The sequence below is a fragment of the Lineus longissimus genome, chromosome 3, assembly GCF_910592395.1.
Source record: "Lineus longissimus chromosome 3, tnLinLong1.2, whole genome shotgun sequence".
In the NCBI taxonomy this organism is placed as follows: domain Eukaryota; kingdom Metazoa; phylum Nemertea; class Pilidiophora; order Heteronemertea; family Lineidae; genus Lineus; species Lineus longissimus.
Genome location: NC_088310.1, coordinates 14,464,567 through 14,491,999, shown reverse-complemented (window position 1 = coordinate 14,491,999; position 27,433 = coordinate 14,464,567). Strand labels below are relative to the sequence as shown.

General features: G+C 42.1%; 1 protein-coding gene across 3 annotated transcripts in view; it reads left to right on the top strand.

Annotated features, from left to right (window-relative positions):
- The window catches only part of LOC135485750 (E3 ubiquitin-protein ligase UBR2-like), a 650,469-nt gene that overhangs the window by 284,931 nt on the left and 338,105 nt on the right, over positions 1 to 27,433 (top strand). For all 3 annotated transcript variants that reach the window (XM_064768146.1, XM_064768147.1, XM_064768145.1), the window contains 2 exons: positions 10,612 to 10,757; positions 17,048 to 17,158. In XM_064768146.1, the coding sequence (XP_064624216.1) occupies positions 10,612 to 10,757; positions 17,048 to 17,158 (257 nt within the window). The remainder of the gene's footprint in view (positions 1 to 10,611; positions 10,758 to 17,047; positions 17,159 to 27,433) is intronic.

Sequence of the window (27,433 nt, the reverse complement as noted above, 5' to 3'; positions counted from 1 at the left end):
ATTTGCGGCATCACGTCGGTCGGCGGGAGGGTCGCATGGCGGGGTTACTGAAGGTGACGACAAAATTTTCCCACGTGTGCACATCAGGAACAAAACATCATATAAGCCTACCTGATCTCTGCGCCGAAATATAGTAATCCACGTAATACTAGTATTCAAACCGTTACATACGCAGGGCTGTTTACTTGTACGTTTCAACCGTATTTTGTACGTTTTCCGATGTCCCTGCAGCGCTGTACGGTCGGGTACACGACATTATACGGAGAGATAAAAATTGGTGTTTGTATGGGCACTCAACATAATATTACCACCTGAAGACAGTTTATACGATAAAAAATTGAAGTTGTACAAATAAAAAATTCACTGGTTCCAAAAAAAGTTTTTGATCCCCCTTGCCCTCGTCAAAGCACATGGTATTTGGTAACCAGATAGCGGTGCCAAATATAGATGCGTAGTAGCAAACTGCGCATCCTGCAGCCCGCAGATGCGCAGTAACTAACTGTGCAAGCCCTGTGCTTCTTCATGTTGACATGATGATGATCGACGATTCTATACTTGTACAATGTATGTCTTGTGCCGTACAATTCCAACCAATAGAATAAAAAAAATGCAGGCCTACTCAGTCAGTAGCGATATCCACTTCGCGCTCTCAACTCAACTGCGCTGCCCGAAGTACTACTATTACTATCCACGTGTTCCGGCAGACGACGGTCGGCCAATAACAATCACCCGTAGCCTTGGCAACGAGGTCAAGTGAGTGGCCAAAGCTCACCTGTATGATCGGCTAGTGGCAGAACGGGGACGGTTGTTTTTAATTATGATAAAAAAAGATTGTACACTAAACAAGTGTGCTTGCAGGTGTGCCGCAGGTGGATGATAATAGCTGTCGGCGTAAAATCAGCAGTCTGTTTCAATTAATATACAGGTACAACGGGATCAAACGAGAAGATATGTGATACGTGATTTCAATATTATTTGGCTTGGTGGGGGAAAAAGGCGGCAAAGGATGGCAACTTGGGGGGCGAGTCACTGAAAATTTTCGGGATGGCGGCCTACGATCTCGCCATGGCGGCCCACCATGGCGATTAATGGGGTTGGAGAACGCTGCGGCCTAGGTGGCATGGTAACCTACATTGAAATATAGGCCTACAGCTCGTTTAAAAAAAATGGAAAAGAATACTCTTACACTCAGGCTTCTGAAATGAAATGAAATATAATTGATATTTTGTCAAGTTACAAAGCAAAGGCCTACATGCATACATGTATCGACAGAATGTTACACGAAATAGAATCAACGCTTGCCGACGCTATATCAATAAAGCAGTTTGGAACAGAGTCTGCCCCGATCGGCAGCAATTTGATAGAGAATTTGGTAGGCAGTGTAGCGCAAATCGCGTGCCGGCTATTGATGTAGTGCTGTACCGGGTAATTGAGATGGCTGGCAGTCGGGTTGCGGTAGGATATGATCGTTGAGTGACGGCGGAATGTTTATATGCGATATTTACGGCTGTGTTTGTGTAACTATTGGCTCGGATTTAAGCATGGCGGAGGTGAATTTAAAGAGGGCAGCTGCAAATTTAACAGGGCGGGCTAATTTTAGATGGGTCGCATTTTCACTGCTCGAATTTAAACGAGGCGCTAGCGCCCCGTTTAAATGGCCTGGCGAGAACACTGCATCATGCTATATGAATAGCAGTTCCGTTTCACAACGTTGATGTTTTGTGGCCCGACAAAATGTGATGTTGCCCATATGGGGCGCCGTTTATCTGTTAGTATTTACCTTTAAATATACCCGATGAATCCAGATTAAGCTAATATATTTGGCAATATACAAGGTAAAGTGGGGTATTTGTAGCCCTGGTCTAATTGTTGCCCCTGACAACGTTTTTGATTCATATTCTGGTAACCATGGGATTATTCAGCCAACCCAAGCATGAATATGAAAGAGGTGAAATCAAACACATGTACAAAAAAAGTTGGGATTGAACTTTTAGCAGGTATAAATTTTCACCACTTACAGAGCATTGATACACTTGAAACTTGGTTCAGGTGATCAGTATCAAGTGTAGAGAAAGTTGTATGCGGCATTTGATGTAATAATCAAATTTTCCAGAGACACTTTTCTGACCAAGGTACCCTCAGGGTTTTGTAGCCCCTATAAATAACTCAATATATCCTGTCATAAATCATTAAGATGCTAGGTTTCTTTATTCTTATACCTGAAGTACCCTCAGGGTTTTGTAGCCCCTATAAATAGCTCAATATATCCTGTCATAAATCATTAAGAGGCTAGGTTTCTTTATTCTTATACCTGAAGTATATTATTTGATCATAAATCTCTCCAATTTAGATGCAATGTTAACCCTTTCAGGACTGATTATTTTTTTCCTAAGCCTCCGCTCTGGACTGGATATTTTTCAAGATTTTCGTCCAAAATCGGAAATTTTTGAAAGCAAAATATCGGCATAGCAAGAATCGTTTTAAGTTGGCATGAATAGAAAAGGTACTCCCCAGGATGTCAGGAATCCTCATCGAGCAGTTAAAAAATGTGGATCAGCATTAGAAATGACCAGAAAACAGATGTAGTGAAAAGATCGTCGATCTCGCATTTCTGCGAGACTCGTCCAGAACGGAGGTATTGCAGTGCTCACAGTTTTGCGAGACTCGTCCTGAAAGGGTTAACCCTTTATGTACCAGCAATGATACATTTGAGGTTTCATACCAGTTTAACTAACATTATTTCGAAATAATGTTAATGTTTTCAAACTTACTGGTGTCTCAAGTTAAAGTCACACCATTGACTAGATAGCTGCATTTCTTATGGTACATTGCAATACCATTTAGTGATGCCAGCTATAGTTGGAGTTGATACATGACCTATACCTGAAACTGCACTTTTTAATGGAACACGACAAGACTGTCAGTTACTTCAGAATATCACAAGATGTTGTCCGACACAAGGTGGTGATAAGTGGAAGTTTTTGTTCGCACCTGTCTAAAATCAGTCTGATTTGCAGCGATATTGTTTAAATTGTTGGTAAGTGACTGCATCGGATATCCCTTAATGTGTTCAATAAATACCGTTTGATACTAGCAAAATCTCGTCGTAAACTAGATTGGAATAATTTTGAAACAATGAAGACCATAAACCTGTGAAAACAATGTTCTCATACATAAAAAAACATGCAATTTTAAATTTTAGTCAGGGGCTACAAATACCCCGTCCCCTGACCATGAGTCTTATATTGTCTCCCAGAGGCATTGTTTTAGATTAAGTGTCCTCAATTGCAGGCTGTAAAATTGGAAGAAGTGCCGCTACAAGTTGAAGGCCGGTTTTATTGAATCTGCCTGGAAATTTCTTGTGTAACCAACGTTATAGGTGAAAAAGGGGCTACAATTACCCCATTTTACCTTATTTGGCAATATATCAATGTTGGAACATAAATATAAATGTAGCGTTTATCACACTGCTGCAATTCTTTATTTAGTTAAATCTGTCAAGCCTGCTTGCTTAATGTAGATTTTTTATCATAACAAACTGTTAAATGGTATATAATGAATTCACTATTTAGATATATCATATATTCTTATTATAAGTAAAATCACGACTTTTGACTCTTATTTCAAGTTTAAATACTAAATCCAAAAAAGGTACAGTTATATAAATTGGCAGAGATTTAGATGCTGGTTTTCACATATATATAAAACTATGTTTTGTCCAGATATACATATTTAGATTCTATTTCTATATAAAGATATATTTAAAGATCTAGTATGGTCAGAAAATGTGCTTATCTGCTGATTGGTGGATAGCATAAAACATTGCTATAGCTACAGTTTGGTGCTTTTTTCATGAAAAAAGGGGTCAGTATTAAGCGAGATAGGTCAAAATCTAGGGTCTAAATTCAGTACAGTTGACGTATTCCAGATGCCCGACCTCGGAACATTGCCCTGTGTTGGATACTATACATGACCGCCAGACCCCGTTAGCGAAAGATGAGCAAAATAGGTGGAATGCCTCTCAGCTGGATGTTTATAATAGGTCAGATAAGCTGATTGATTGCACTCCAAGGCCTTCCTCCTAGACATCTGCTATTGCACTACAGACACCACCTGCTGTGTTAGGTTTACCTGTCTTACTGGGTTCATTACACTTGGTGCAATATGGGTATGTGGATTAGATCGAATGCACTCAATGTGTTGCTGAATTCGTGCCATGAATTGTTATATAATGTTATATAATGATGAGTCATGGATTGGTCAAGGAACAGTTGCTTCAATGATTGTGATGCAGAGAAGCAGTGTATGCTTCTGCATTGGTTTCTATCTGATGTCCATGAAATTTTCGTTCAAAGTCACTCTACAAACCCTTGGCAGATTTGAAGCAATATTCCTGTTTGTCACTGTTACAATACACCTTGGGATTTCACCCCAGACTGACCATAAAATTCCTAGGCCAAGGTCTGCATGGTCTGTGTTAACAGAACAGGTAAAGATGAAACCGCATGCTTCATGCTAAACTGGACATTGCAGGATAGGCAGTATATCCACACATGATGCATTGCAATTTTTTTAGCTTAAGTTGAAATTGGACGGATAGTTCTGACCTGGCTACAGGGAGTCTGTGTCAGTAAGTAGGCCACGCAATAGCATACATTATATAGGTCGCAGGGATGTGTACTATTTTCAAGTTAGGTCGAGATAGAGGCAAGGCTCCTCTCCTAAGAGTAAGGGTGGGGGTGGTCAAATTCGGATGGATAACAGTGAGCCCAGGGTAATCTAGTTGTACCCCATTCTGTCCCACCGCTTTGCACACGATCGCTCTTCGCAGGGCGGAACAATATATTGTTTAAAGCCTTCAAGGCCCCTACATCATTATTGTTTACAGGCCTAACTTAAAAAGCAAGGTACATGTTTTAACCAGTCTGATGAAAAACTATGAAAAAAAAAAATGTTTTTTTCACATAGGCCTACTATAAACAAACAGTCCGAAAAAGCAGTTACATCCTGCACCATGATCAACTACAATATTGCAATAAAGAAACAAGCATCCGACAGGACCAATCAGATCTTCATCTGAAGCATTGCCATTAGGCCTACATTGAGTACACTCTGATTTTGTCAGATGATGTGCCACTTACAGGCAGGAGTAACGATAACAAATTCTGTAACACCTGCTGTGGTAGGTCAGCCAGACATGCCATAGGAGATTAGGCTAGATTGCGCTAATCTCTGATCACGCCTGATTACCCTAATAACAACATCATCGGGCAATTCAAAGAGAAACTCCAACCTCACGGCCTCAAGGCATTTGCCTTTGCAGCCTGAGGTTCGCTTTTTAACCTTCGCTAACGGGATCTGGCTGTAATGATACTTGCGCAGTAGTAGAGGATAGTGTCCTGGGGCGATATTCTTTGTTTCAAAATAAATGGGTAACTAAAGGCGTATCAATAGTTTTGAGGCAATCAAAAAAGTTGATGCGAAGTACTCTGGTAAGAATCAATTGTGAAGACAAATTACATCTATTGGTTAATTGACTTTCAAATCATGTAAATGGACCTGGACTTTGTGATCGTGGGCATGTTAAACAGGCGCTTCCCCCCCCCCCCCATTTGCCAACAACGAACATACATCGTCAGATCATCGCCCGCCTGGTCGCATGTGCCTACTACTGTGTGCTCGCTAATTTTAAGTCTAAAGATTATGGCAGGAACCATGATGTCGATAACAATGCCTTTCCAGTAGGTAGAGGAAAGGAGCCATGGCGACTGCCGTCTTTTTTCTGTCCATAAAAAGATCACCCTGTTGTCGTCTGACAATAGAAATAATATACAGCTTTTTTGTTGAAAGCGAATGATTTATTTCACTAGATTAGAATATCATGACCTTCCACATTCCAACTATGCTCAAGGCCTCTCAAGTGCATGTTTCCCACACGACTAGGGGGTTGGAATTTTTTATTTATAAACATTTCTTTATGACATCCCGCCTCTCGGTCAAGCCAGTACAGACATTCATAAATAATATGTCATTTGTTCTTTCTTCAGGCGGCAACCTACAGGATCTCATCTTCATAAATTCCCACCATCACCCGCGAGAACATATACAGCAAGGCCAATCCCTTACTCAGACCACCATTTCACCCTGCACTCAATCAAGTAAAAATTGCGACAGTGGCATATTTCATATCTGTCTCGCCTTTAAATCTATCAACAGGAGTTTCCTTCTGTAGTGCGCACAAATCCTCTTTTTTAGCTCAGCTGTCTAAAGCTGGTAGAATAGCTGTTCAAATGGTGTCCGTCCTGCAATCCATCCATCCATCTAGGGACTTATCTGTGGACAAAATTGGACATTTCTGACTGGGAAGGCCTAGCCACTTCGTTGACGGTGCTAAATTAGGAGTTGCCCAAGGTGAACTCAGAAACGAAAAATCAGCGCGACCCGACCTGTATTAAGAGAATGAGATCATTTCGCGTTTAGATTTCTTTCCCTTTTTACCTCGGTCCACAGAGCAAATATTGTTTTCAAATGTGGCTGAATATTTTTTTTAATATTTTTTAATTTTTACTTTTAATGGAATTAATATAGTTTTCACCGCCAGTTGGCGCTGCAGGCACATTGACTGAATTTTGGCGATTTCAAATTTGGCGGTGGCTCAACTTTTTTGCAAGCAGTGCCGCTGATTGGCCGATCAATAGAAGAGATGCCACCATTTAAAAATGGCGGTAGTCGCTGCTTCAATGAAGGTGAGTGAAATTTCTCATGTTCAATCGGTTGATACTCTTTAAATCAACATGACCATGTACCTGAAATTTGTTTAGGTACTGAAAAGAGTCTATATAATTCAGATTTATCAATAGTTTTTTATAATATTGCGGAAATTTTGTGCACAAATTAGCGAAAGTTGGTGCTCGTCTCAAAAATCGCTTGCATAGCTTCGAATTTTTGGGAAAATAAGTATCTGAACTTGGTTTCAAATAGTCTAGAGAGTTACCTTTGTGGTGATACATATGGTATGTGATAAATATTTCTGGAATTTGTGAAATTTGGTTTTCAAACATGCTGATGATGCAAGCAATCTCGCGTGAATTTTGCAAGTCCTGATATGTCGACCAGGTGTCAAAAATCACTCGCCTAAATTCAATTCAAAGATCGAAAATAATATCTGAACTTAGTTTCAAATAGCCTACGCAATTATCATTTCGGTGATATATAATGCATGCATGTAATAATTGATAAATCTGCCTAAAACGTGCAATTAAAATGGCGAAAGATCTTGATAAACACTCTGGTGGCGGTCGCACTAAATAACGACCGGTAGGGCTCGGAGTCTGGCGGAGAAAAAAAGGTAGCGCCCGGAGGTTGAATCTTGATTTTTGTTCACTTTTAACTGTATATATATGTTGTTTAGATGTATTTCTAACAGTTCTGTAACTTTGATGACCAAGCTTGCACCCAAAGTTGGTAAAATTGATGCTTGTTTATGGACTGCGCTAGTGACCGGAGAATTCGCCGTCGGCCATTTTGGCTACGGTCCCTGAGTTGTTGTGGTTGGCAATTTTGCAACAAATCTCGCCATTTACGTTTGTTTTCTCCCTGTCTGGTCATTGGCAGTGACAACAATTATTTTGAAAGTCACATTATGACATCGTAGTATGAATTCCACTGCAGTTTCGTTACGCAGCAATGCTCATGTTTTTGGTTTGCAATCCTGTACTGTCTGTACACTGCGCTGTGCATGGCTGTGCTGTAGGCTGTAAAAAAGGCAAAAACTATAGCCTAACCCTATATGATAGGCTTAGGGTATAACTCAACAGGCCCTCATGATTCATTTGATGGACACCTTATTTGATAGTACCTCATCATTAAGTCCACTGGATCCTGTTCCGTCACATGTCGTAGACGATAGACATTTTTCAAAATGTAGTACACCACTCGCTCATCTTTAAGCCCAGCTCTCGGCTCACATCATGTGGGCACGGTTGGCTGTCGAGTGTTATGGTTCAGTCTGTGAGACTAATTTAAAGAGGTTACACTTTTATTTTGAATTGAAAAACAGCCCATAGGACTGACTTTTCACTGAGTAATAAGTGTGCCCTTCGAAGGTTAAGTCTCTTTCTGGATTTGCTTCCATAGATGCCTTGTTCAGGATATCATCTGACAAATGCCTGATCAAGCACAGACTGTATCTGGTGGTATCAATTTCCCCGTCTATGTCACCCTTTTTTATTCAGTCAGTGTTAATTTCTCTTCTCTTTTTTTACAGATTAACTGTTGTTGGTTATTGCAAGAGGAGTCGTTGGCACATTTCAAGTCCAGGAAAGCACTTGCTGTTCCCACATGTCATTCAGAGTAAGGTGTGCTTACTCGTTTTACTGCTTTCAATTCCCGGAGAGCGTTATCAAATATCTGCCGCAAAGCAACAAATATCTGCCGCAAGGCGCTTCAAATATCGGCCGAAAGGCATCAAATATCTGCCGCACCAATAAAGTTCATTTTGTTGCCAACTCTTTATCTTCTTTTCTTCACATACAAAAAAGACCATCCCAAACATTTGGCTGCATCCACTTCATCAATGTCCAGACAACAGTCGGCTCATTTGACCATTGTAAAGCACCAGGCCCCACCTCACAAAATACACTGTAATAATTATGTACCTTGTGTCCATGTGCATGTTATTAGTTCCACCTGCGCTGCGTGAAGACAAGGACTCCACTCTTTGACATCACCACACAACTCCTTGATGTCATCACACACCCCACTACTGTAACGGCAATATAAATGACTTTACGTCATAATAGCAGGGTGACGTCAACTCAGTACTTCAGCATGCACTGATATAGTAAGAAGGTCTTTCGCACCAGCACTTCTGCGTGCTAGACGTTACAGCTTCAGGTTGCCTCATGATAACAGGGTACCAACACACACTTGGCCCTTGCCTTCACCTATCCATTTCTGCTGAGCACCAGGCCCTTGGGCTTCTTGTTGTAAGATGAGACATATCACTGCAAAAACTGCTCGTATATTCATGTATTCACAGACCTAATAATCAGTTAGTCTAAGTTCTAACAAAATTGGCCCAAATATAAAGCGCCCTAAGAACAAAACAACTTTCATAATCTTTGTAAAAATTTTGTTCATCAAAGTCAGTATTTTCAAAAATCAACCAAGCTTCCAATCAAGTCCTAGCTACACTAAACAATGATATATATATTAAGCATAGTACATATACTGGTAATTAATCTCTACCTGGGGTGACGCAGACTGTATTGTTTAGAATTAGGCTTGTTTATACACATTTGGTGATGTAATAATCGCACAGAGCAGCAGTGACCCATATCCCTCTGTTGGATTAGTGATAGGGAGGGTGGCTGATCTATGGAATAGCCTCCTTGCTATTGTTTGTGGTTGAGGAATTAGGCTCACGCTCCGTCGGGAACAATAGACAATATTGAGGGAAGATAGAATAAAATCAAGGGATCAAGGGCTCGAGAAACGTAATGTACGTCATTGGTCATGGGACCGATCATTAACTATTGAACTTTGGCCTCTGTGACCTTGGTGAGAATGAGGTTACATCACAAACTTGTGTGATGTATGATGCATCCTCAGTATATCCACACTAACCATACACTTTTCATGAAATCCTGTTGAGTCGAAAAAATGCCATTCTTTTTAGCAAACGCCTCCTATTATTGAAACTATGAATGGGATCAAGCCGATTTTCAAAAGCCTACTGATATGCTAGAATTTTTTTCTTGAAGGGGCTGGATGCTTAAAGAACCACCCCTTGGATTTTGATGGTAGCAAAAACAACCAGTGCAATTTTTCTCAAACTTGCATGGATGACACCATGGCCCCAAACAGTAGTTATAGTTATGGTAAAACATTGAATTGAAATTGACCGAATTAATTTCTTATGTCCTGCTTCAAACCCAAAAATGAAGGGTAAATTGGGAGCTTTGCATTTTTAGACATTCCACAATAATTGCCATGACAAACTTCTCTCAAGAAAGTGAAACAAATTGTTTAACATTTTCTTTAGAAACTGCATTATTAAAACTTCATATTCTGCCATTTTTGGCCCAAAGGTCTGACCTTATTATAGAGTAAAATTACTCTGCTGTGACAACTGATCTACTGATTATCAAGGTTTAGGGATTTATTTCATAGTAAAGGTACCTGAGGACTATTGGACTGTACCACTTTGGCTTATGTCATGATTGACTTGGCTGAATAAATCCAGGAGAGAATTTTGAGGCAAAACTGACAAACCAATGATGTTTTGAGCACAATTTCTGGCTCTTTCCCAAGTGGGAAATTAAAAAAAAACCCACACAACTTGCTTTTCAATCAAAGAGGCCATGGTTGCGTACCATAATGCTCATTTGATAGATATTCATATATATTGAAATTAAACTCTGTATAGGTGACTTATATTGGTAAATAAGGGCTCTGCAACTTACACAGTAGGAATGGTCTAAATAAAATCACGTTGTTGTGATGCTGCCCGACGTCAATGATGTTGGCGCAGGACAGAACGGAAATGCTAAAGGTGACTGAAATGCTATGATAAACATTATATTCATTGGCTGTTGTAATTCATTTCAGTTGGTGGTCATGAAGCAAATGTGATCAGGTATGATGTTTCCACTCAACCTGTTTCCATTCATTTACCTGTGAGTCGCTTGTTAACTGGTTTACACCTTTGCCTGGAAAAGTTTGGTATGACATTCTTCAGTCCAGAAATGAATCAAGTAAGTGCATTAGTTCATAATTCAGAATATAAAAAAGTATTGTTGATGTGATAGTGAGCTTTGTTTTTCATGATTAGCATGATAAAGAGGATCATACACTAACAGTTTTTTCATTGGTCTTAAAACAAGGGGCACAATTTACAGCTTTTTTGCAGGCACTACGGAGTAGCTCTGTGGCTAATTTGCCTCAGAGGTGTTCTATTGTCCTAATTAACCAGATGTAAAATAAAATATTTTATGATGATTCCCATTCAGCACACTTTTTGTTAGTTTAAGTTGTGAGGCACGCATTCCTCATAAAAGCGGCTGTTGGAAGTTGGAAGGCCTACCTGAATGAAGACATTACAGCCAGATCCCATTAGGGAAGGCCAAAAAGCAAACCTCAGGTTGCAAAGGAAAATGCATTGATGCCTTGAGGTTCACTTTTCTCTTTGAGTTGCCCGATGATGTTGGTATTAGGGTAATCGGGTGTAATCACAGATAGTCTAATTGCCTCTGGCATATCTGGCTGACTGCTTGCCACAGCAGGTGTTACCTGTATATAAGCTGACAAGATGTTGAGTTTAGTAATGGTCAACGGTGTAACTTTTATGTGTTTGCTTGTGGTTATGTTGGCTGAACTTTTGAAACGACTTTTAACCCCTCATAACCATTCTCCTTAGGGGTCAAGCCATGCTGCTGCTTAGCATGTGGTGTTGTTAAAGGGAATATCTCGTAGCAGCGATAATAAACAAGATTTAAATTTTTGGTTTTTGCGGGCTACTTTAAAAACGAAAATTAACTTAGCCACAGCATTTTCTTCTTCTATATGTGTCTATGGGAGGGGGCGTCTACACTTAGCTTTAATGTTTTGACATTGCTCAGGTTCCGTACACTTGCGTATGGGCGGAGGCTACAGAAACAGTACCCCTGGAAGTTTATGGCTTTCAGGGGGATTAGAGATAAAGATATATAAAATAATCATTTGTTCCCCGGACATTCAACTTTTGGAACGTCAGTTCCCGTCAGAAATTTTAGGGAAATCCCAAGGGTGTCTATAACAGTTCATGCCTTTGCGTCATCACTATATCGGGCTCCACAAACCCATGACAGATTCCATGCTATATTCCTGTTCCATTTCAGTTTCAAGCACACTGTGACGAAGCGTGTGCCATAAAATATTCAAATATCCCAGTACATTTATCCTGTGATAGAGTGGTCTAGTCTATTAAAGAGCCAATATTACAGCCTTACCTCTATCTCGACCTAACTTAAAAATAGTACACATCGCTACGGCCTATATAATGTATGCTATTGCGTGGCCTACTTACTGACACTGGCCTACTTATGGTCAGTCTGGGGTGAAATCCCAAGGTGTATTGTAACAGTGACAAACAGGAATATTGCTTCAAATCTGCCAAGGGTTTGTGGAGTGACTTAGACATGAAAATGTGACTCCTGAGGGTTGAAAGTGGGTAGAAGGCCAGGGGTAGGGGTAGACGGGAGTTATAACTCTGGCCTTATGATAGTCATCCTCGGTCATCTTGAAGTCACTATTACTATCAGGTTTTCAGTTCTTTCATGACAGACTCCTTCATGAATATGATGATGAATACTTGTTTCATCATCTCTGTATCAGCTTACAATATTTGAACGAAATTTCATGGACATCAGATAGAAACCAATGCAGAAGCATACATTGCTTCTCCGCATCAAAATCATTGAAGATATACAGCAACTGTTCCTTGACCAATCCATGACTCATCATTATATAACATTATATAACAATTCATGGCAGGAATTCAGCAACACATAAGCTGCGCTTACACCACAAAATATTGGTGGACCAATTGCACTTACACCACCACATTGCCGCGACAGATTGGTTCGGCAATCCATTGCCGATACAAATTGCCGAGCGAATTTGTCCCACCAAGCTTGATGGTCCAAATTCGCCCGGCTTGTTAAAAGCTCGGCTTTGTCGTGGTGTACGCGCAAATGGATCGGCAATTAGCTAGTTAGATGGTTCGGCTCCAGGCGGCGCTTTTGAAATGGCGCTTTCTGCCAAGGCTTTCTGCGTTCTGCTTATTGTTTGCGCGCCATCTGTAGCCGGATTTTATAACTAGCTGCAGCGCTGGCGTAAGCACTTGGTGGATTTTCGATGGTGCGGCATTGGTTCCCGAACCAAGATTGGTGGTCCATTTTCAGGTGGTGTAAGTGCGGCTATTGAGTGCATTCGATCTAATCCACTAATCCACATACCCATATTGCACCAAGTGTAATGAACCCAGTAAGACAGGTAAACCTAACACAGCAGGTGGTGTCTGTAGTGCAATAGCAGATGTCTAGGAGGAAGGCCTTGGAGTGCAATCAATCAGCTTATCTGACCTATTATAAACATCCAGCTGAGAGGCATTCCACCTATTTTGCTCATCTTTCGCTAAAGGGTCTGGCTGTCATGAGTGGAAACCTAAAAAGTGTGATATCTCTCTTGTGAGACTCGTTTTCGAAAAAATTTTATGGTGGATTCTCCTAACAAGGATACACCACATGTCATATGGGTTTTTGATTTGACCAAATTTTCAAGGTCTCGGAGGTCAAATGGCCTAAATTGGCCATTTGAGTGGAACCATCCCAAATTTGGCTCACCGTAGTCTATACAACACCTGTCGAGGACAAAGCTCAACGCTCGACACTGGTGGTTTTATTGAGTGATAAAAATTGAACAAACTTCAGGTTTTCACCAACATGGCGGGATCGTCTTTAATTATGAAATAAGGGCACCTTCACAAGAATCACAGAAGAGCACTATATGATTAGTAAGAACAAAGAATACCAGATGGTGACAGCATACGTTAACCCACTGCTATACTATACTACATGTACTAGTAATCCTCAACACTCCCCACCTTGGAGAGAGGTATCACTCCAACTTATATTACTAGAGACCTTATAACAACAGCTGTGCCACATTTCTGACAAATTAAACACCTTGATTTAAGAATCATATACATGTACATAGATGTGAAACATAATATTCCAAAATTACACAGTAAATCAAGCAACATCTTCAAAAGAAAATCAAATCAGGAGTTCAAATGACTCAACTCTTACATAGCAACAGACGTTCCAAATAACCAGGAACCCAACAAGTAGAAATGTCCTTGCTTTAAACTTGTCTGTACACAATGAAATTGAAAGACACTCAATTCAAGGAAACATAACTTACTATGCTCATCTTGTCTCCAACTCAACCAAGTCATTCAAGCTTTTTACCTTTCACTTACTTACACAAAGTAACTATTCACTAATGCAATGAGAGACAAATTCAATAATGCTGATAATTACCAACCAAGACAAGAATTAACAGATTAAACAACATACAATATTCACACTGTAACTAAACTTATGCAAACCTAAACACAAGTAGAGTCAGCAACATGATCAAAATTATCAAATACTATATAGTTTCTCTTTTTAACCCACAAACAAGCAACCTTATTTACAAATACATGTAGTTACCATGAACACATGTGTATCCAAACTGAAAAGAACACACTTATATCTTATGAAAATCTTGATTTTAACACTTTTCCTACTAAATTGGGAGAGCAACAACATCAAACTACAAGTAGTAAACACAGTAACCAGAAAATGGACTCCAAAAATACAAGGTCTCATGTACCTATTGTCCAGAAATTAGCTCTTATGAAATTAAACCTTATGTGTCAGAGTCCGTTTAACAAGAGCAAACAACTCAGTCAGAAAACTCACTATATGTATGAGTTTGTGGTAAATCACAAATCCAACCTTTTAACTGGTTTGATTGGTCTACCATGGCTAGAGGTTTTAACAACACCAGGGTCCACACTGGGTACCTCTTTGGAGTCAAAACAACAGGGCCAACCTCCAACTTGCATCTAGCCTCAAATCCCCTGGCTACAGGGGGCAAATTGCGTAAATAATCGTCACTCCACAGCTTCCAAAAAGAGTCCAACTTAGCCTGGCGTACAGCTTCCCGAGCACCAAGATCCTTAGCCACAACCACCTGAGGACTATTGAGAGAATCCTTAGCAATCTCAACCTGGAATCTAGCAGGCCTACCAATTAGGAAGTGCGGTGGAGTAAGGGGGGTCAGAGAATCTAGACAATCACCTTTGAATCTGAGAGGACGAGAGGTTACGAAGGCCTCCACTTCATGCAAAGTCGTCTCCAGCTCAGAACATGTCAGTGACTTGCGACCAAGTGTCTTCCTCAGAGACAGTTTCACAGAGCCAACTAGCCGTTCCCACCAGCCCCCAGCCCCCCCACCAGGGACTGCGTGGAGCAATGTAACTCCACTTCGGGCAATGGGGCCCAAAGTAGTGCTGTAACAGAGTGTGTTAGCGCCTACAAAAGTCTGAGCATTGTCAGAATGTAACTGAGTGGGTAAATCTCGACGCGCTTCAAATCTCTGTATTGCAAGAACACAGTCGGGGAGATTTAATGAATCCGTTAGCTCCAAATGGACTGCTCTGACCACTGCACATGTAAACAGCAAGATATAGAATTTCTTACCAGGGACATCTATGCAGAACAAGGGTCCACCATGATCCAATCCTGTGATTGAAAAACAGGGGGCCGACTTGACTCGAAATCCTGGGAGGGGTGCCATGGTTTGATTACAAGCCTTAGCCTCGACGACTCTACAGAAGACTCATGTCCGACATACCCGTTTTGCCATCTGTTGAGCACCAACAATCCACTACTTTGATCGCAAAGGGGAAAGCTTGGTTGTGACACCATCATGCTTCATGTAAAAATGCTGGAAAGTAACTAGCTTCAGAGACACATGCCCCTTGGGCAAAATGACAGGGTGCATACTTTCATAGCCAAGATCCGAAAATTGGAGCCTCCCCTTCATTCTCAACAGTCCATCTTTTTCAACAAAGGGGTCAAGACTTCCAAGAGGGGAACCTTTTGGTAGGGATTTACCCTCCTTCAAACAAGCAATGTCACTATGATAGGATGCGCTTTGAACCTGTCTGAGCAAGACATCCTGAGCCTTGGACATTTCCTCTTCAGACAAAACTCCAAATTTTCTGTCACCGGCAGCGACTCTGAGGTTGTGATAGAACCTCAAAACTAGTCCAACAATGTTGTGCATCTTCTGGTAAGTGCCCCAATGCTCAAAATCAAAGATCTGGACTGGCTCCGATGGCTGTTTTACCACTAAGATAGACTCTGCTAAACATTGAGTCTCAACCAAATCTGTCTCTGTGACAGCCTCAGCATCTATCGGACCGACACCTGGGTCGTTACAGCTAAACCTCGTATCACATTCTTCGCTTCTCCCTCCAGCTAGGACTGCAGGTAGGAGAACTTGCTTATCTGCGGGATCTTGTCATTGAGATCAACAAGTGCCTCGAACTGATCCCAAAAACTCTGCCACTCAGTTATTGTACCACTAAATGTAGGCAATTGGAGTTTTGGAAGACGAACACTTCTGGAATTACCACTGTGACTACTGCCGTGGCTGCTGCAGTTTTTCGCTAAAATCATCATCCTTCGACTTCTCGTTCAATTTCCTCGCAATCTCGTCCAACAGCACCATTGCCTCTTGTCGGGCGTTATTTGCATTGCATATGAAATTGAACGCCTCATCTATATCTTTCTCCAACTGATCAGCAGTCAAAGTCAACTCAACTTCAGCCTGCACCTTCTCAAGTGAAAGCAAATGCCTCTCGAAGTCATTTACAGCAGCCTCTAATGCCACCTTGTTGGCTGCGCCCACTGCAAATGGTAGACGTGCATCTTTGCATGCTTGCCGTAGTGCTTTAGTAGCACGTGTTAGCCACCCTCGGTATCCGGCTCTCGCCTTCGCCCAATCTTTGCCACTGTCCATGTTTCTCTTAGAATCAGGGTTATCTAACCTGTTTATCTGATTCTACAGTTCCTGTAGTCCCGGGTTTTGGCACCAAAATGTCGAGGACCAAAGCTCAACGCTCGACACTGGTGGTTTTATTGAGCGATAAAAATTGAACAAACTTCAGGTTTTCACCAACATGGCGGGATCGTCTTTAATTATAAAATAAAAGCACCTTAACAAGAATCACAGAAGAGCACTTGATGATTAACAAGAACAAAGAACACCAGATGGCGATAGCATACGTTAACCCACTACTATACTATACTACATGTACTAGTAATCCTCAACAACACCGCTGTGTCGTCCATTGCTGTCATCTGTATCCTGTGGCAAGTTTTCACCACAAGAGCTATGAACTTGAAACTTTGTACACAGGACCTGATTCTTGACTTTTTTATTTCAGAGTGAACTCAGTCCTGTCGATTTGATTGAACCACCCCTCCGTACCTTGGTGATGATTGCCCAGACCCAGGCGGGCATGTGGAGGCGAAATGGATACTCACTGCTGAATCAGGTAATAATCCATATTGGCTCACCGTAGGGGAGTCTATACAATATACCACTGTGTCCGTTGTCTGTATCCTGTTTGAAAAACAGTGGCACATTTCTTAATCGCTAAAACTATGAACTTTATACTTTGTACACAGTCACAGGTACACAAAAAATTACTGTCTTGTTGATTAGTGACTTGTTTTTTAATATTATTTGTATAGTAGGTACTCCCAAGCAAGGATACATCACATGTCATATCGATTTTGATTTGACATATAATATACGTGTAGCATGGTTCTTAACCATAATGTCTTTCTTACCACCAAATATCTATATGGTGAAAACAATGGCCCCTGGCCTTTTCATTTAATTAGTCACCCTACCTGTAGTTTTCTCGCGAATGTCATCTGTTATTGACGCAACCTGGTCTGGTCAATGCCGGTCATCACAGTCATGACGAGATAGAAACCAGCGAGACGCTTGATAAGGAGCCGAAATGAACAGGCGCTTCACCTCCTGAAGAAAATTAATACACAACCCAATGAAATCTGAACTACGACATGATGATCATAAGGAGACTGACCGCAGTTCAGTCTGTGATTGGCCAGTTCGTCATCGTGTCGTACTCTAAATGGTAGTGTTATGGACCAACCAGGTACCAATTAGAATAGGGTGTGATGCGATACAGACTTGTGGACCTCGCTGTACATTTCCGCGCTAAGCAATGCAATGACATGTCCTCGAGTGCATTCCGTCTGTTTTTTGGTTTGGACAGCGTGAATATGCTTACGAAATGGTGGCAATAATGTATTGTTGAATCAGGAAATATCGTTTAAATCACATACTACAGCAATAGAGGTGAGACATGAACAATTGAATAAAAAATCAGATATTTATTTATTCAATAATAAACTAAATGGTTTTGTGAATGTGCCTCCAGTATTTGATAACAAAATTAATTTATTCAATAGCTTATCGAGTGGTGTCTGTCCTTCCATCCATACATCCATCCATACATCCATCCGTAGACAAATCAGGCATTTTGCAACCGTAAGACCAAGGCACTTCAATTTTGCCGTCATGAAGAACACCTCAAGATATGCTACTGACAGAAAATTCAGCGTGATATTCAGCTCAGAAGGAGGAAAAATTATGGAAAGAAATATTGTCGCTGTTGCAGCAGATAGCAGCTTGAAATATAGTTGAAGAGGTCTGCTCTGATATTGTGGTTTCATTATAAAATAGATTAGTTTCGATTCATGTCACCAGCTGGCGGTATTGGGCAAAATGTGAGTTGGCGCATTTTTAGCTGTGTGTGAATTTCGCAGTTCGAGGCAATTACTAAGGCATCCCTTAGCAACTGAGCAACGTTGATCATTACCCTGTTTCTGCGTAGGGTGTGGCCAGAAACATTACATTTCAGAGTTTACGACCTAGGTTCAGGACCTACGCCGATTATCATACCTGGGGTCCAGGTGCGCTTTGCAGCATCCTGATAAAAGATCGTCTGGTGCATACAGAGTTCTGGTAAATCCTTTGAGTGTTGATCGTACCACGTGGTGGTTTTGTCTTGTGCTATGAGTCTCTTTTCAATCTCAGCATCAGTAGCTGACGACTGAACACATGTGGGCAGGTTACCTCCAATCTTGCGGTTAAACAAGAGTTGGGCTGGCGATGGGAGATTATGGCCCAAAGGCGTGCTGCGATGTGCCAACAGCGCAGATTGCAGGTCCTTAGTCTTTTTCATCATACTTTTCGCGATTTTCACCTGACTTTCAATAAATCCGTGTGATTTAGAGTACCTGGGCGAGCTGGTCACATGGCTAATTGAGAACTTTCTAACCATGTTTTATTACGCGCACTCAATAAACTGTCCACCATTATCTGAGATTATTTGAGTCGGGATACCGAAAGTTGCTAGAATTTTCTCGGTAATATCCGCTGTCGCCTTGCTCGATGTATCCCGCATTTGTTCTACAAATGGGAACATTGAGTAGTAATCCGGGATGACCAAATAGTTTTTACTTTCATATTCAAAGTAATCCGTGCCTAGTGTATGCCAAGGAATGTTCGGAATGTCTGGCATGATTGGTTGTAACGGTTCCTTGGTTTGTGACGGCTGGTGAGTTTGACATTGCTCACAATGTTTGACAAGCGTCTCAATATCGCGTTTGATGCCCGGCCAAAATAGACTATTTCTGGCGCGTTGCTGGCATTTCGTGATGCCTTGGTGTGCTTGGTGAATCTTTCCCAAATATTCAACTCTGAGCGATTCGGGTATGACAATCTGCATTCCTTTGATAATTAGTCCATTATCCAATGATAGTTGGTCTCTAAATGACCGAAATTGCGAAAGATTGCGTGGCATGTCATGGTTTGATTCGGGAAAGCCATTTGCGATCATTTTCTTTAATCGCGCTAACTGCTCATCTTTCTCCGTTTCCTCCCGAAGTTGCGTAATCTTTTGGCCACTGAACTGCACATGGCAAACTTTCACGTTCAAGTCTATTTCGGAATCTACACTCGTTTTAGGCAAACGGGACAAACTGTCCAGAAGTGTCATTTGTGGTCCTGGCACGTATTTAATGGTGTAGTCATAGTTCTGCAGTCTTAGTAGCATTTGCTGAAGACGTGCCGGTGCGGCCATTAGATTTTTCTTTGATATCATCTCTAAAGGTCGGTGATCGGATTCGATTAGAAATAATTTTCCATACACGTATGTATGAAAGCAATCAGCCCCAAAACGCTAAAAGTTCACGTTCAATGTTCGCATACCTGCTCTCGGCCGGAGAGAGGCTTTTCGATGCGTACGCAATAGGTCTGTTATTCTGCATCAATGCGGCTCCTAATGATTTCTGGCTAGCGTCCACCTGTATCACTGTATCAAGTTTCAGATCAAAATAGTATAGCGTTGTGGCTGTACAAATATGGTCCTTGATAGCCTTGAATGCAGTCTGATGCTTGGGATGCCATTGAAAATCCACCTCTGTCTGAAGTAGAGTCCTTAAAGGTGAAGTCAACTCGCTAAGTTTTTGGATGAATGGTGATAGATATGTAACCATTCCTAAGAATGATTGGAGTTCTTTCACACTGCCTGGTGGTGCGATATCACGTATGGCTGTGACCTTCTGGGGATCAGGTCGGACACCATCACGGCTATATACATTCCCAAAAAAGACGATCTCAGGCTTCAGAATGTCCGATTTCTCAAAATTGAAGACAAGATTGTGTTCACGAGCACGTTCCATAAGTTTGCGAAGATTGCAGTCATGGTTTTCAGATGCTTGCTCAATGGTGTCTCCATCACCGTACACGGTAATGTCATCATGGATGGAGACGACACCTTCGAGCCCGTCTAGCACGTGTTGATGGTGGCATTGAAGAGATCTCCCGAAACCTTTGTGCCGAATGGCAGGCGACAAAAGCAAAATCGTCCGAATGGACTATTGAATATCGTCAACAATTGACTCTCCTCATCGAGTTCTAGAGCCCAATATCCTGCTCAAGCATCAAGTTTAGAGAAAACTTTCGCGTTTCGGAAGCGATGGGTTAATTCCTCGACATTAGGAATGTGTGTCTGACCCAGTCTGTAGGTTGTGTAACCGATACGATTACATCAAGCTCATTCATTCGATGCAGTTCAGCTTTAATCCTATCATGTAGCTGTATGGGCGCTTTGCGGGGCGCGTGTTGTACAGGCTTAGCATCTGGTTTCAGAGTCAGTTTATATTTACCTGGTAAATGACCTATGCCCTCGAATCGGTCGGGGTATAGATTTTTCAATTGCTCAGCTGATCGAATGATATCCTTGGCCAAACTGGCGGTATTCTCGACTAATCCCATATCAATGCTTGTTTGGAGTCCAAAAATCACTGATCCTGGCGTTTGCACGACATAGAATGTGGATGTAAACCATGCTCCATTGCGATATTTGGATTCGATTCTTAATTTCCCATACTGATTGATCTCAGTCCCGTTATATGCAGTCAGTTTTATATCCGTGGGCTTCAGGCCGACTGGCAAGCCTTTCGTATCCAACCTGTCCGGAAACATTTTTTGAAAAGTGCGAATTGGCAAAACGTTGCCCTGAGTGCCGGTATCAACTTTCCTGCGCAAATTCGCATGTTTCTTTTTGTGCTTTATGAGCAACGTCGCGTAAGCTTCGGTTCTATGCTTGTCTAACGCTGGCGTATTAACAGCATCCATAATCCTGCGCATGCGTGGTCCTCCGTAGACATTTCGTACACTTTCTGATGTTGGCTATCGTTGTACGATCGCCCCCTGCCGCGTCCTCGGTGGTGCGATTTTCCCCGGCCTCCTCTGGCTCGTGGTCGTCCTCGAGATGAAGCGTCGAATCGGTTATTCTGGTCACGGCTCTGAGAAACTTTGCCCCAGTGGCCCGTTTTTCCACAGTGGTTTCACTCTTGGTCACGTGCTGGGCGGAGATCCCTCGGGTGAGTAGGCTGCGTCCCGCAAAACATACAAGTGTCCTTCCCACGCTGTGCTGATTTTCCTCGATCCTGATAACGGTTCCTAGATCTAGAACTTGAACTCCGCTTCTGTACTTCCTCGATTGTTTTATTGAACGATTGCATTTGCGTTGACGTGGCCTCGTACGTCCGTGCGACGTCCATGGCGTTATCTAGCGTTATCTTCGTTGGGTCTTGGTTGAGGAGCTTACGTCGGACGCTTTCGTGCGCGGTCCCATTAATGGTTTGATCGACTAACGTATCCTCGAGATGGGTATTATCCGCGAAGCGACATTTTTGTGCTTGTACCTTTAATTTGGTAATAAACGAATCAACGGATTCTGACGGTCCTTGCGTTATTTCCTGCAGTAGGAATCTGGCCAACCGGAAGTTAGATTTTGGTTCGAAATAGTTCAGAAATGAGTCCCTGACACGTTGCAGATCCTCCTTGTCCTCAGGTCGATCAAATTTGAGATTATCTAAAATCTCTATGCCCTGTAGGCCCATCCATAAAAGAATGTAATTTACGACCTCCTTCGGTGACTTCGTTGAGTGCGATGGGGTAGATTACAATAAGGTCTGAACGTTTTGAAATGTTTTGCGAGATCCGTTGCATCCCATTCGAACTGGTTTAACACCCGACATATCGTTCCCAGCGACTACGTACGTGGTGGTGGCAGCTGCAATAGTGGCTTGCGCTACTGCTGGCTCAGCATCAGGCGGTGCCATCTTGGATGTTGACAATGTAGGTCAATGTACACACTGTGTATCGGAATCAAAAAGTCACTTGAATAGTTGAAAAACACTGTTTTTCTTGAGAAAAAGAGTCATAAAGTTACTTATCGTTTTAGCTACATGAGCTACAAGGAGATCCTGTGTCCTTTTATGCGTTTAACATGTCTCTCTGCGTTGTTTTACTTTTCGCGCCACTGGCTGATACACCCCTTCCTTTGTTCTCTACGTTCCTCCATCCACGTTGTTGAATGAAAGTCTTATTCCTCCTTTTCACACGAATGACGGTGAAATAATTCGGCAATAAGTTCGTTTCACAAATCTGACACCATGTTGTATTGTCCACGTAGCTTTGAAGGGGGGTAAATAATAACGACTGATGTACAAATCACTACTTTGTATTTGAACTAAACTTCATAAGAGGTTCACATCATCGGACATACTAGCAGACTGAAGACACCACGCTACCTGTAAGTTCCGGTAGATGGCATATCTATATCATGGTAGAAAAGTCCCTGATGTAAAGGTCAAGATGGCAATTACTGCATGGCTTTCCTGGCTTAGGCTGGACCATGTTCACTGGACTAGTTTGTCACAACCAACCTACACTTCAAAGGAATTCATGTAAAGGTCCAGGCTGTTTCTGGTTCCGACCATGCATCCACTGGGCAGGTTTGTCTCAACCTGCACTTCAAATGATTCGGTTTTAAAGTCCAGACTGCCTTTACTGCTTGCCCCAACGTTGTGACCATGCATCTACTTGGCTGGTTTTTCACAACCAATCTGAATTTGCTGTAGTCGGGCCAGAAAATGTGCCAGGATACCAATATTTTGAACTCTTGTTTCGATAGGATTATAGGTATTCAAAGCAGAAAGACTAAACATCCTGTAATTGGCAGATTTTAAGCTGGAAATTGTCGTCTGGTCAAAACTGGCAAAACGGCCTCGATCCTACCTGTCTTTGTAATGTACTGAACGTGCTACACATAAGGTATCGCCCTAAGGCATTGCAGCCGAGGCTGATAAAGGGATGGCCATTTTGCGAATGTATATAGAGTGTGTACGTTTACTACAAAACATAGTTCTAATCTAAATTTTTCATAACGAGCAGTTAGAAAGTGGTATTTCCCAACATGTCGTTTTGTGGGGTTATTTTGTCTAATTATATCCGCAATTTCGGAGAAAGTTCGGATATATTGTTTTTATCAGGATTGTCCGTCCGACCGTCTGGTCGTATGTATGTCACACTCTTGTGACACTCGGGTGCATATCAAGGCCAAGTTCGATAATGGCTGATTTCGCACTCAAGATGGCCGACTGGCGGCCATTTTGTTGTAAAACTTCCAAATCCATTGTGACCTCTCTACATTCTAAACGAGTTTGCCTAGACATTTCATATTTGTTGTCCACCTGTATCGGGTGAATATCAAGGCCAAGTTCGATAATGGCTGATTTTGCACTCAAGATGGCCGACTGGCGGCCATTTTGTTGTAAAACTTCCAAATCCCTTGTGACCTCTCTACATTCTGAACGAGTTCACCTGGACATTTCATATTTGGTGTGCACATGTATGGGGTGAATATCAAGGCAAAGTTTGATAATGGCTGATTTCAAAGGATAGCTTCCATCATGTCTCGACTTGACGCCTGTGAGGCAGCTGGTGATTGTTTCGAGGGTGTCCTGAATGAACATCAGGAGCAGCAACGCACACTAAAAGCGGAGTGTCACAAACTTTGGACCGAACTCGATAACACGCAACGAGAACTAATGGCTGTTAGGACAATAGTGGATACACTGACAAAAGAAAACAACAATCTTCAAAGCAAGTGCGAAACATTTAATAAACTACCCGGTGAATTGAATGAAGTGAAGCTTGGTTCGAGATCAATAAAGGATAACTGCGACTCCGGTGTCTCTAAGCACAGAAGTGATGTGAAACAATTTAGGGTTGACTTAAAAGATATCGAAGCAGCCCATGAAATAGTGACCAAAGATGTCATTGAGTTGAACAAAACTGTAGACGCGGTCCCAAAATTGGAAAAAGAGTTAGCTGCCCTTAGGACGAGGGTCAGTGGTGTGGAGCGGGAGGTCAGGCTCTCTCGGCAACCTAACGCAGTGGCGGCGCACATCACGGAGAAGCCGAAATCTACAAAGGGACATCGATATCACAAGGAAAGCGACCTACCTGAAATCCTCAGCCGGATGGAGAGTAAACAATCAAGGATGATAAACGATGGTTCATCGAAACGCCAAAACGCTGGCGGTGACGCAGATGGCCAAACCCAACCTGAGAAAACTACAGGAGTGCCAGGAAAGGTGGTGAACATGAAGGGGCGACAACAACCCGACCGGACTGATCCGAAGGGATCAGACATTTATTCTGTCCAACCACACGTCGAAAGTCACACGATCGAGACAGTGTGCTTCAGCGACCAGTGCATTGTTAAAAAGAAGTCGAACCCGGAAAGTTATGAAAGAATTGCACTGGCAACTGCACTGGCAACTGGTGGTGGTGCAAGGGATAGCTCACCATCGCGAACACAAAAACAGGACAATATCTTCGAAGCTGCTCGGTCGCGCAAACCGTGGGTGAAAAGGGCGGTGATATACCTTGGGCGCATATCCCTTAACAGCTCCGCGCAGTCAATCGGTGATTACGTCTCAGAGCTTGGTGCGGAGAATGCTAGGGTATTTCTCTTACGTAGTAGAATTAAAGATTCTCAGGCTGCTAAAGTAATAATCAATCGCTCAAAGATTGGCTTCTTGATGAAAACTTGTGGCCAAATGGTATAATCTGTCGCGAATGGGAAGACTGAATGTGTAACATGAACTAAATATGGTTAATTCCACAAACACTGCATTATCTGTTGCATGCTGGAATGCAAGAGGAATCTTGTACGGCGCAAAATATGCGGACAAGTTGTTATCTTCTCACAATCCGGACATTCTAGGTCTGTGTGAACACTGGCTCTACCTGGACCGTTCCTCTTTTTTGGATACAATGAACTCAAAATATGCTGCGCACGTCATTTGTGACGTAGATCTCTTTCAGACTGACCGTGTAAGGAGAGGGAAAGGTGGAGTTGCCCTCCTTTGGAAAAAGTCGTTGTCACCGTTCATTCGGCCACTTATCTTGGATCGTGACAGAGTTGTGGGTATCAGTGTGTGTTTAGATAACTGCAGAACACTCTTTGTCATTATGGTGTATCTTCCAAGCACAAACTATAGCAATGTACATTTCCTGGAACACAGGATTACTTATCACAACTCAACGCATTTTTAAGTCCATCAGGCGATGTACTCATAATGGGGGACTTTAATGCAGAGTGCTCAATGAAAAGAGGTGTACCATTAAAAGCTGTTAACAAACGCATGCGGGCAATGGACACTTTTCTCCGCGAAAATGGACTTCTGTCTGGTTCGGCTGACGCCCGCTGTGAGGGGCCGTGTTTCACGTTTGATCCCTTTGAGGGTGCAAGTAAGACCCTTATAGATCACGTGTGCGCAAGTGCTATGATGATAGACTCTGCGACTAATATGGAAGTGGTGGATGACCATATCGACAATACATCCGACCATCTCCCAGTTTATGTTGCTCTGCAGTTAACTCAATATGACGGAACTTACATAAATATGGATAATGTACAGCAATTTACTCCGCAGGCATAGTACCAGTGGCAACACACGGTATCAGAACGTTTTGAATGCATCATTCGATATCGAGAGCTAGTCGCCGCCTCACTACCCGCTATCGATTCACAAAGAAACTATACCAAAGATGAAATAGACCTAATCTATGATTCTCTAGTTCAGACTTGGAAAGTGCGGCTGAAATGACTCTGCCCAAAAGCAAGGAAATCGTGCAAAACGGACTGGAAAAACTCTCTCAAACCTTTGTATGAACGTATGAGACAGGCTAGGAAAGTATGGATTATGGCAGGAAAACCCAGAAATGTAGATAATCCTGACCGTAAACTTTATAAGGAACGGAAGTCGGAGTTTAGGCGCAAACTGCATAATGAGGACATGCTTGCAGAATCTCGGTTTTATGAGGAACTAGACAAAAATGCCGAGGCAGATCGAAATAAATTTTGGCGACTTCTTAAGGCCCGCGGTAACAGAACTGAAAAACAACCCCAAATGCGATTCAATGGGAAAACTATTTATGAACCTAAAGAAATCGCGGTAAAGTGGTCTGAATTCTTTGCTAAATTGTGCAGTCCGAAATACAATAATCGGTATGACGATCAGTTTAAACGTAAAGTTGAGGAGGAGATAAAGGAAATGGAATTGGCCTCATGTGAAAATAATGATGATATTCTTGATTCGCCATTTTCTTTGGAGGAAGTGTCTTTCTGCGTTCGGGAATTGAAACACGGTAAATCTGGTGGCCTTGACGGCCTGGTAAATGAGCACATCAAACATGGTGGACGTATTTTGTATCAGACACAAACGGACTTTTTCTGTGTCGTGATGAGGTGCGAACATTTTCCGCGACAGGCTAAATGTGGCGTGGTGCATACCCTACACAAAGGGAAGGGTAAAGACCGATGTGACCCCAACAGTTACCGACCGGTTACTCTACTGCCTGTCATTTACAAGCTCTTAGAAAGGGTAGTGTTAAAACGGATTCAAATGTGGACCTGCGAAAACAATGTAGTCTTTCCGAACCCCCAGCAGAGTGGGTATCAGCGTAACAGAAGCTGCGTCTCATCCTCCCTGGTCTTACAAGAAACCATCCGACACAATCTCGAAAAGCATTCCAAGGTATATGTGTGTTTTCTTGACACTTCACGCGCCTTTGACACTGTCTGGTATGATGGTTTATTTCATAAACTGTTTAACTTTGGAGTGAACGGCAAATTGTGGAGATTAATAAGATGCTTCTATACGGACATGATTTGGTTCGATAATGGCTGATTTCACTCAAGATGGCCGACTGTCGGCCATTTTGTTGTAAAACTTGCAAATGCCTTGTGACCTCTCGACATTCTGAACGAGTTCGCCTAGACATTTCATATTTGGTGTGCACGTGTATCGGGCGAATATCAAGGCCAAGTTATATAATGGCTGATTTCGCACTCAAGACGGCTGAC